The following is an 11,443-nucleotide window of genomic DNA, read 5'->3' on the forward strand; positions in this document are numbered from 1 at the left end:
AAGACAGAAATTATAGGAAAACCATGACCAATTTCTTGGAAGGCAGAAGATTTCTTAGGGGCGAGTGAGCTGTACATAGCTTTGGAGATGAGCCTGGCCCCTGCTGCGAGCCCTGCGCCCTAACAGATGTCAGCTGGCAAGAGGAACGCAGCCTGCCCACCCCAAATGCCCTGCGCTGCAGCTGGAGGCAGCTCTCGGAAAACAAATTCAGTGCCTCAAGCACACACTCCGGCCCAATATCCCCTCCCAGTGGGCTGTGTTTAACGCACATCTGAATCAATTTGATCCTCTAGTAATTAATATATAATCTGTGCCTCTCTCATTATGCGTAGCACCACACAAATAAAATACACCATGTTTGTTCATATCTCTAGGCGTGTTTTAACACAAGTCATTCGTCTCATAGCTGTCACTCACATTTCTTTCTCGTTTTGTTTGTTTGTTTTTTTTAAATGCCTCTAGGAAATCTCTGCCTGTGACGGGGAAGCCGAAGAGCCCCCTACAGAAATCGAACGCAGCCGTTTGCTCGCCCCGACCCTACTCCCCCCTCTCCCCGAAACTCAAAAGCAGCATTTAAAATTCCCCCCTTGCGTCACTCCCGCAGCTTTTGTTTGCGGCGAGGTAAGCCCCGAGGCGATCGCCGGTCCCGGCGGGGCGGTCCCAGACCGGGACTCGAACCCGCCCCGGGGCGGGGGTGGCGGCGGCGGCACCGCCCTGCCTGGGCCTTTATAGCGCCCGCCCGCGCCGCCGTCGCTGCCGCTGCTGTTCCCCGCGCCCGCCCGCCCCAGCAGCCGCCGCTCCGCGGGTCCTGCGCTGGTAAGTGCGATGCCCTTCCGCCCGGCTTGCGGACACGAGTGACAGGCGTAGGTCAAAGAGAATTAAAGGATTGCTCTTTAAATTAAAATGAAAAAGCAAATCTCGGATGATGCAGTGTTTCAGCAGCGGGGAAGAGCCGTTCTGCGTGCTACGGTGTGTCGTGATTATTGCAAGCAATTGGCAGGGCTGCTGTTTGGGATGTTGAGGTTGAGCCCAAGAAACTAATGATGGTAACAAATGGTGGATTACTTGCATGGCTGCCAAGTATGCTAAAGATAATTATCTTAACGTGAATAATGCTTAAGGGAAAGCATATCTGCTGCAATCTCAGCTGAACCTGAGAAGTGTCCATGCCCAAGTACCCGAGGCACAGTTTGCTTCCTCATGTTATGAAAGCTGCTTACAAGCAAAGGGAGCATCTGTGTTAGCATTCGGGGTTGGATTGTGTCAGGTTTTTTCCAATGAATCCAGTGATTTTTCTCTCTTCCCCATGTTGTGGCTCACTCCACCGAATGGCTTCAGAGTGCCTGCCCTGTATTTCTGCTGAACAAAACTGAGCTGGAAGATGTGTTCCAACCATTGCCAGGCATTATGTCTATACGTGCTGGGCTGCAGGAGCCAGCTGCCTATAGGAAAACACGGCAGGATGGGTTCTCAGCCTCCCTAATGCTGTAAATTGGTGAGGGAATGGCAGGACCAGACTTGAAGGCTGGTCAGAGGCACTCAGTGAGGCAGCCAGGCTTACGGAAGCGCCTAGCAGCACCTATAGAGGCAATGGGAAAAGCAGCTTTCCCTTTCATACCCTGAATGGGGAGGTTCAGTGCTGTTGTTGCAAGGTAGTAATAGTAATACTCAGTTAAATAGGTACAAACAGCTGGAGAGCTACTAAATACATCTGCCGGTTCCTAACTGTGTTAGCCTACGCTGCAGAAACTGAGTATGGGTTTCTCCAATTTCCCTTTCTCTGCTTCATTTAAACTCTAAAAAATCTGGCTGTATTGCTAAACGTACAAAATAAGCTTCAAACAATAACTTGTAATTTAGTTTATAGAAAAGGTAAGCAGATACTCCACAGCAAGTCAATGCTTAATTCTTCTGTTGTGTTGTGACTTATTCTGAAAGCAGCTGAAGACAACAGAGATGAGAAACCTGACACTGCAAGCTATGACATGACAAAGTTCCTCTTTTATTTTCAGAATCAAAATAATACAGATAGAAGAGGAACGAAGTGAGACGTTAACTAACAACATGAAGTTACTCCTCTTCCTCACAGTAACCCTGGGCACGCTTGTCACGGGACTGGATTCTGTAAGTTTTGAAATAAATGATGGGGGGGTTCACTTGGAGCCACTTCTGGTTCTGCTTTGGACAGTGTAGTAGGCTTTTGACTTGAATTCTCCTTGTGGCTGCCTTTGCATGTATACATACATCTGCTGCACATACACCTCCAAGAAACATGGTTTTGAATGCTTTCCTTTTTTTTTCTGATTCTGTTCCAACTTAAGATGTCTGCTAGCATTCAAATAGTGAAGACATCATGCAATAACCAAGAAATCAGCTTTCTGTTTTTTTTCTTGATGCAATTTAGACCTGGACACTGAGTCCCAAGAGCTCACTGGTCTTTCAGGGGGGGGTGGATTTTGAGCCTTAACTAAATTTCTACATCCCCTACTTGAAAGTGTGATGCTAGAAAAGGAGCAACACAGATACAAATTGGAATATTTTTGACTATCAACTTGTATGACACTTGGTGTCTATCAGCAAAGCCATTCACCAATATTACAGAACTATAGTTTTACTGTTACTTGTTTTAGCTCAGACAAGCCCACTTGACCTCTGGGAAAAGTATACTAAAAGCCTAACCTTAATTCTGTGGAGAGAGAAATATCCAGCCTGCAAAGCAGAGGCAGGGTGGGGCAAGAATCTGTTGTATAAATCTGCTGGCTTTTATTCCATGGGACAAGTGTGAAGCACCGAGCTCACCCAAATGACAGAGGCAGCTGGAGAATCTTTGCTGTACTCCTTGGTGGCTGAGAGGTGGAGAGGGAAAAGTCCCCTTCCCCGTCTCAGGGACACTGACTGCTGTGAGCTGCTCAGGTCCTCACAGCAGAAATCACTGCAGTGTTGACCTGATGCGGTGGACCAGCTTGGTGGGGTTTTTCTGAGAGTTTTGTGGTGTAGTTTTCTTCCTCCACATCCTGCTTTGTTCAAGTGGAGTTCCATATTTCATTCAAATCCAGATTCCACAGATCAGGTTCAGCTGGTAACTACATGCAGAAAATTAAACTGTAGAAGGTATGCAGTAGGGAACAGAGCTTGGGCCCATAAAAGATAATCAAACCACATCAAAGAAACTTTCCTTAAAATCCTTTTTTTCTTTTCCCTTAGTTTTACAGCAAGTACCACCACAAGCTGCCATACAAACGCAGATCAGATCACAAGGGTAAGTATCTGCCTGTTCTACTTGAACCTAAAAAGAACTTGTTATCCTGAAATTGCATCTTCATACAAGAAGAAAGACTCTTAATGATACTTAAACACCTAAAACTTGCTTTGCAACTACATGTCACTGTACTTCATCATTCAAATGTTTTGCCTCTAATTAGTGATGTCTTTTACCTGCAGAATGCAATTGTTTGAATGGAGGAACCTGCATTACCTATTACCTCTTTAGCGGAATTACTCGTTGTGTATGCCCAGAGGGATACACTGGGATTCACTGTGAACTAGGTAAAGTATCCATCCTCCTTTATACCGACTGAATTGATTTAAGAGATCTAAAAAGATAGGCAAATCATGAATATGAAATGCCAAGTGAAAGTGTTGCCCATGAGCACTTTATGCTAGCGGACTAAGTGAGGAGAAACAATGAAATATTGGCACAAAATCAAGATCTGTTTGCCCCTACCTCCTCAGAAATGTTTTTGTTTGGGGTCAAAAAAATGAACTTGTTTGGGAGTGTTCAGAAGCAGAAGAACTACTGATTATATTGTGAAGTATACTGAAACTATTAAAGAAGCAACAGGCATGCTTTAAAGCATAAGGTACTCAAAATTCATACAGAACAAATTTAATAAGACTATGTCATCAGTCCAGATTGTCATCTGTGTTTGAGTATAATGCATGAACTTTTTTCTGATTAGAAGGATCCATGCAGGTTATTTCTTTCTCAGAACAATTATAAGCAAGAACATGCAGCTAACGAAATACTGATTTTTCTCAGACACTGACAGCATGTGCTATACCAAGAATGGGGAGGACTACAGAGGAATGGCAACAGAAGACGAGTGCCTGCCCTGGGACCTTCCCTCGGTAACCAGGAGGGGTCTTTACCATGCTCACTCGCCAAATGCTTTGCAGCTCGGACTGGGCAAACACAACTACTGCAGGTAGGAAAAGCATCGCTCTCCCTGGGGTGACTTCTGTTGTCATGGCCCCAGAAGTGTCTCAAGTGACGATACTTGTTTTTAAAAAATAACAGAATATTAGATATGAATTTTGACTAAACGTATTTGGAATGTCTAAAGTATTTAGAGTGTCTAAACTTCTTGCTTACCACTGAAACTGATGGTACTGCAAAATTCCCAGTATGCAACAGTAGTAGTCAGTTATTAATTATTTTGTCTGGCCAATATTGCGATAGAACTCTCTTGGCTTTTTCAGGATAGTTAGAATTCTAAGATACTATCAGTTTTTTAGCTGTCTCTATGAAAAGAACACTTCCTTTACATTCTAGAAACCCAAATGGAAGGAACAAGCCCTGGTGTTACACCAAACAGAGATTCACCATTCAAGAAACACCCTGCGACATAGAGAAGTGTGGTAAGTAAGAGCAGTTTCAAGACAACTGATTTATTTTTTTGTAAATAGCACAAGATTGGTGCTTAGCTGTGAGAACACCTGAACAGAATTTCTCCTTTCATAGGGCAAGCATGTGGTCAAAGGAGTGTCAGCAAGTACTTCAAGATTGTTGGTGGAAGCCAAGCAGAGGTTGAGTCTCAGCCTTGGATAGCGGGCATCTTCCAAAACATACGGGGCAGCAACCATTTTCTGTGCGGTGGCAGCCTCATTGACCCTTGCTGGGTACTGACAGCAGCACACTGTTTTCATACTCCGTAAGTTTACAGTTCCGCATCCTCCTGATTTGCAGCTTTCTTCAGCTGATTTCTTTGCACAATGTTCACTGAACATCATAGTAAAAAATGTTCCTTTGGTTGATGAAAACAAGAACAGTCATAAACATTAAGCTTCTGGGAGTCCAAGTCTAGCAGAATGAGCTAGCAAGATGGAAGCATTTTGGTGGATTATGCTATTTAAACAATTTTAGCCTAAATTGGAGCCAGGGTTTCATTTTACCTTAGTTGTTCCCAAAAATTAAAAGTTGTACTGAAAGGTGATGAGCTTTTTGATCAATATGTTTACGGGTGCTTTTTACTGTTTTTCCTGAGGAAAGCTGCTCCTCTGGCATCCTGTAGAGGATTCTCATCACCAGTGCCTGGCACTAGTAGCAGCTAGCTAGGTGTGCATTTCAAAATGCCTGGATGTCTATCTTAATCTCTTCGAATGGAAAATCAGGATGCTTTCCATTAGAATACTGGATCAGCTTTCAAAGCTGACTAAATTTTTCATTTTCTTGTCAGCATTAAAGTAAACACAAACCAGAACTGAGACTAGATCTAAACTGGTGACCTTGCTCTCAAACTGGTAGTCTTCATGAATCTCTTTACTCTCACCCAGGTCAAAAAAACCACAAGACAAATCTGTCTACAGAGTCTTCCTTGGAAAGTCCATACTGAACGTTACTGATGATAAGGAACAAGTATTCATGGTTGATGACATTATCTCTCACCCTGACTTTACCGATGACACGGGTGGCAACGAGAATGATATTGGTAAGTGTCATCTTCAGAGGAGCCTTTAAAACACTGAGGATAGCTGAAGGCCACATAATTGTGGCATACACCTTCTAGAAGAAGTAGAACCAGAGATGAGATGAAGAGGAACAGGAACTAGGTGCTTCTGAGAACTAGGCCTGTGCTGAGCAAGGTTGTTCCTCTTGTGCCACAAACCAAATTTATATGTCAGATGCAATAGCTGGCACACAGTCAGCTATAAGCTAGTCTTATCTCTGGACCTCTGCAAAGCCTGCCTTTTCCATAAGCACTGGTGGCCATATCCCATTTCTACCATCTTATACCATGTCTACAGAGATCACAATATATGTGTAGTAAATGATGAAAAAAAATGCATGCACGGTAGGTTCTGTCATATAGTAGGGGAATGCTATATCAGGTACCACGTTAGCTGAAGGTTATCCCGAATTAATCCAGACTTTAAGTCTCTGTGGCTTTCACAAGCCTATCCCTAAACTAAGTCATATGGATTTTTGTAACTTGCACAGAACAGACTTGCCACTCTTGCACTTGATGCTTAGAACTCTACCACCCCTTCCAATTTCCTTGTGCTAAGGAGGAAGACTCAAAGAATAGTTTCACAAGCCCTTCTGGTGAGAAGTACAGTATAAACTCTTCCCTCTTCAGCAGGGCAGCGGGTGCTACCTTCTACATCCAGTCAGGAAGCTGATATTTAAAAACATCTGGAGATATACTTGCTGAGGAAACTTCCCTGAGTTATCACCTCCAGGTGATAACTTCATCTTCCAGCAAGGAAGTTCAAGTTGGAATGTTTGCCAGTTTTAGTGCTGGGAAATTAATGTTGTTGTTACTAAATAATGACTCAGTGTCATTCCAAAAGCAATGAGGGGAACCATATGTAACCAGAACTAAATGTAATTGCAACTATTTCCGTGAACTGTACCTAATACTCCTGTTCTCTGAGAACTTGCGGGGGAAAGCTTGCTTTACAAGTCTAACTGTCTTCTCTGACTTGTTTTGTAGCTTTGATAAGGATAAGAACAATAACTGGACAGTGTGCAGTAGAATCCAAATATGTTAGGACAGTCTGCTTGCCAGAAAAGGACCTTTACTTACGAGACAATACCCGGTGTGAAATATCTGGCTATGGAAAACAAGATTTTTGTAAGTGAAATGAATTCTTTTTCCAAAGCTGTAATTCTGCAGTGTGGGAACTGGGGTTTTCTTATACCATGATCTGCAAAGGATTAAAAAAGATTCCTGTCTATTTAATGTACTCCATGTGCATCTCAAAGATGATCTTTGCTATCATCTTCTTGAGTAGTCCATGGCACTTCCTATCTGATGCTTCCCATACTTCTCAACCATACAAAGTAAGCCAAGATGTAAACCACAGCAATTCTTTTTCATTCCTGATGCGATGAGTAGTAGAAAAAATTAAGCTGTGTTAGAGGATTAACGAAGGATTGCATTTGTGTAAGACTTCCTTCAAAAACTGTCAAAGTATTTCTCTCTGAAAACCAAGCTTTATAGTTTGCATCTGAAGCACTTGCTTTTCTCTTCAGAACTTAGTCATTAACAGTAAAAGTGAACCAATACTACACAAGATGGAAATAAGAGCCTCAAATTAGAACTGTAGTGGTTATGCTAATTTCTTTTAAGTGCTGAAAGTGTGTGTTTGTGGGTTGTGGTTTGGATTTTTGTCTTGCATGATGAAAACATTTAAATCTTTTGTTTGCAGATGACATTTACTATGCTCAAAGACTGATGTCAGCCACTGTAAACTTGATATCACAGACAAAATGCCAAGATGAGTACTATGACCGTACCAGAGTTACTGCCAACATGGTCTGTGCTGGAGATCCCACATGGATGACTGATGCATGCAAGGTAAAACTAGTTTGTTTTATTTTCTAAACAGTTTTAAATGCATGTATGCTATATGGATCAGCTGGTAGCATCTTTACTAGTCAAAAGTCTCTTATGTAGCAGGAATTTAGTACATCCAGTGGAACTGACCCTTAGTGTGGCCAAAAATATGGAAAAAAAACTGGGACCTGGTTACCCCCTTGTTGTCCTTGTTTGTAAAAGTGTGGGGACAATTGATTGTATGATGAAGAATTGGGTGTGGTGGCTTTAACCTTGTATCACTAGCTTAATATCTGTTTATTAACTTAAGGCGGAGTGTAGCGTGCAAGGTAACTGTTCTCTCTGTGCCCTGCTAAGGGGGACCTGGAGAACTCCCTACCTTACAGACTGTTCAAGTCACAGCAGATGCTGAGCTTTGTTCCATCTGTGCAGTGTTCTCAAAAATCAAAACTTTAGCTTATAGGTATTTACTAGCTTGTTTTGCTCTAGAAAAAACAATAATCACAGGCTCCCTGTTATAAAGGCTCCATCTGCAGAAAATGGCCTCATATGTTCTCTTTTCATTGTCAGGGAGATTCCGGTGGCCCCATGGTCTGCGAGCACAATGGCAGGATGACACTTTATGGGATTGTCAGCTGGGGAGATGGCTGTGCAAAGGAAAACAAGCCTGGCGTTTACACCAGAGTTACTCGATACCTTAACTGGATTGACTCCAATATGAATGCAGTAATGGCCAAGAGTCGTTTTTTCCCTGAGCCAAAGTGACCTTTTTCTACATCTGGACTCAGATGAACAAGATTAAGCCTATACTGATGCCAGGACACTAAAGTCCTGTATGTCATGGCTTTCCTTTTAAATGCCCGTGTGGTCTGCTGCTCAGGTCAGTGTTCCTGAGGCAGAGAGATGGTTGATATATTATCTTATTACTCTGAATTACCTGAAAACCACTCCATGGGAAGCTAAAATATTTAACATTTAAATGAGTATTCCCATGCATGATACTATGCATATCAAGTTATCTGTCCACTTCATTTATGAACCAGCATTTGGACTGGAAGTGTTGGTAAAGTTTTAACTTACTTAAGTATTCATTGTATACATGGCCTGAGTCTAAAACCTTTCCTTAACACACTGAACACTGCTAAGACTCAAGTCCTAGAAACTGAACCTGTTAAGACCGGTACTGAGAGGGTGATGAGGCTTTGCATCAGAAAGTGAAAGAAACTGCATCAACGTTAATTATCACTAATGCATGAAGGGTCAAAGTCTACTTAGACTGAGGCAAGGCTTGGTGTATAGTGTTCACTGCTGTAGACCCAACCTATGGTAAAATCTTAAGGATGGCAACTGTAGCTGTGTCAGCATTACAATCTCTTAATGTATTACACTGAAGAGCTGTATGGCAAGAAGACAAATTGGGAACTTGACTGGGCTTCCAGGTCACAGCTGCAGGTGTCTGGGTCCCCTTAAAACTCTGTGCAACATGCCTACATGTACCTATGCACCTAGGAGAGGATTTAAGGACTCAACACCCATTGAATGCTGCAGATGTCACAAGTCAGAACTTTATTTTCATTCATTTAACTGATACTATATGGGAACTACTTCTGTTGTCCCCAAGACATACTCTGGTTTTGTTTTTAAAAACTCTGTTTTATAGATTTGAATTATTTGTATGAGGGCTGGAACCTCAAGCTTTATTTAATTATTTTTACTGTGTTTAACTTATTGTTTGTATGATGGGTGTTAAAATATCATTAAACCCCCTTGTTATTCTTATGTGTCTGCTGCTTCTTGCTTGAAAGGGGAAGGGTATGGTTCAAAAGCAAACTGCTATAATTAAATTCTCATCTGAACTGCAAACTTGCTTGGCAAAACATAAATGTTTGAATTTCCTGCTTATTAAAGCATTTCATATGAGAAATGAATGTCTTTAATGCTGGCTGGAGTGCTAGAACACTGTTTGTGCCCTAGCCAGACTTAGAGCATAGGATGAACAAGAGTGCTGAGGACCCAATACCTCTGTTGTGTGTGCTGCAGGATATCCATCTAGCCCTGCAGGCTGGTCAGCCTCAAGTGGCTGTGGAGCATGAGGTGAACTTGTAGAGCTAAACATCCTTTTTAGGCTTCACCTGAAGAGAATGCAGTTCTCATGATCTGGACCTGCTCTGCAATAAGATCCAAATCACTTGGTGGGATCAAGAGCTTCATTTCAAAAGTTCACTCATTAGCTTAACTAAAAGGCTACTGCATGTAGAAGAATGCAATGCAGCAAAACCATAGAAATGCCCTGAAAGGAAAGCAATAGTTTCAGCTTTCCTCAGTACTTCTTTGTGGACACTAATTTCTGAAGAGAAGCATTTGCAGTTCACCTCAAGTACTGCCAAGTAAAATCTTAAGTAGTAGTAATTATATCTGCACAGCCAGATTTGTTTCAGCTGATTGTATGTTGCAAGAAAGAAGCTTAGCTAGAACAGAATTCATAGTAGAAAGTGTGAAGAACAAAGAAATACTTAAAGCCAACTGACTTCTAATTCTGGACCAAATGTCACAAACTCAAAGTAAGTCCTTGCTGAAGATACATTCCTTTGTTTGGGCAGACAGTGAAGGCAGAAAATATTCTCAAGGTCTTCTCTTTTGGGTGGTTAAGGGAACACAGTTAGATTCTAGCATCACTTCAGCTCCTAAAGAGCATCTGCTGTCTGCTTTGATTTTGTTTCTTTTAAGGAAGCTGTAAGATGAGATAGACTGGGGACACTGCTATAAACAATATTTATAGCAAATTTACAGAGAAGAGTTTGTATCACAGCATCAAGATGTAATATATTGGTATGATGTTTGTAGTTGTGAAAGTAAGGCTTGCACATATCATAGCAATATCCTGCCAGGCATTCAGTGACTTTCTACCCTGAAATGGCCATCATGGAACAAATTAGCAGCCTAATTAGCAGACTAATTTCTGAAGTTAGTAGTCCCATCCATCCTAACCACACAACACAGTGAGCCAGCAGGACTGCAGTAGTGACTAGTCAAAAGAGCTCAGATGAGCGAATTGGCTTGCCATTTTTTGGCCTATTTTAAAAAACGTTAGTACCCAAATGTTTTGTTAGTTATTAATCTCCTCTCACAAATGCAGAATGTGGGGTCAAATTACAGGACTGCTAGCAAAACTTAACTGATTTTTTTGTAGATCAGACCATATTAACATTCACTTTTTCATTATAGTTCATTTAAGGATTCAGAAAAGGAATTCAAATGTGTATGTGCAATCATTCCTTATGGAGCTCTCATGCAAACCTTTTGGTCTCAAATCACCAGCTGCTTAATGACGAATGACTACAGATTTCAGAAACATTTTGGAGAAGTCTTGAGCAAGAAATTTGTTGTGACCTGCCAACAGTGCTCTGGCTACAAATGAGCAGAATTGGCTCTTTCTAAAAAATAAATAATAACATTTCGGTCAAATGGGTTTTTGTCATGTTATACATATCAAAGAATGTAAAAAATCTCCGAAGAGAGAAAAACAACTTTTTTTTTTTTAATCAAATTGAGATGAGCTAAACTCAACTCGTTGTTAGACTGATTGATGTCTTCACTGCATAGCAAGGCAACTGTGAATTCAGAGTTGCACAGGTACAAACTGAACTCTAGCAATCCTTTCAGAAATTGAAGGAAAATGCATAAACTGAGTTATTTCTTTGATGGTAGGAATAAGAATCTTAATGAAGTCTTGTCCTTTAGACTCAAGACTGAAGCATGTAACATCGGGACTATTTCCAGCTCTGTTATTGTTAAGGCACATCTCTCTATACTTCACTTTCCCTTCTGTAAAATGGGTGGGACAGCACTTCCTTCCTCCCTTAGATCTGCCTGGATGTGATTTG

General features: G+C 41.6%; 1 protein-coding gene across 1 annotated transcript; it reads left to right on the forward strand.

Moving 5' to 3' along the window:
• The first annotated feature begins 749 nt into the window (after positions 1-749).
• PLAU (plasminogen activator, urokinase) lies at positions 750-9,299 on the forward strand. The gene is made up of 11 exons (XM_075422897.1): positions 750-816; positions 2,013-2,124; positions 3,205-3,259; positions 3,442-3,546; positions 4,040-4,205; positions 4,553-4,638; positions 4,742-4,931; positions 5,554-5,708; positions 6,714-6,854; positions 7,432-7,580; positions 8,130-9,299. The coding sequence occupies exons 2-11, from the start codon at positions 2,065-2,067 to the stop codon at positions 8,322-8,324; spliced, it is 1,302 nt and encodes a 433-aa protein (XP_075279012.1). The 5' UTR covers positions 750-816; positions 2,013-2,064; the 3' UTR covers positions 8,325-9,299.
• Positions 9,300-11,443: the final 2,144 nt, after the last annotated feature.

The sequence above is a fragment of the Opisthocomus hoazin genome, chromosome 6 (genome assembly GCF_030867145.1).
Source record: "Opisthocomus hoazin isolate bOpiHoa1 chromosome 6, bOpiHoa1.hap1, whole genome shotgun sequence".
NCBI classification, from domain to species: Eukaryota; Metazoa; Chordata; class Aves; order Opisthocomiformes; family Opisthocomidae; genus Opisthocomus; species Opisthocomus hoazin.

Coding starts and splice junctions, on each gene's coding strand:
- PLAU (XM_075422897.1), top strand. CDS start 2,065: ATGAAGTTACTCCTCTTCCTCACAGTAACCCTGGGCACGCTTGTCACG. Junction 4,639..4,741: donor CTGCGACATAGAGAAGTGTG/GTAAGTAAGAGC, acceptor CTCCTTTCATAG/GGCAAGCATGTGGTCAAAGG. Junction 4,932..5,553: donor GCACACTGTTTTCATACTCC/GTAAGTTTACAG, acceptor ACTCTCACCCAG/GTCAAAAAAACCACAAGACA.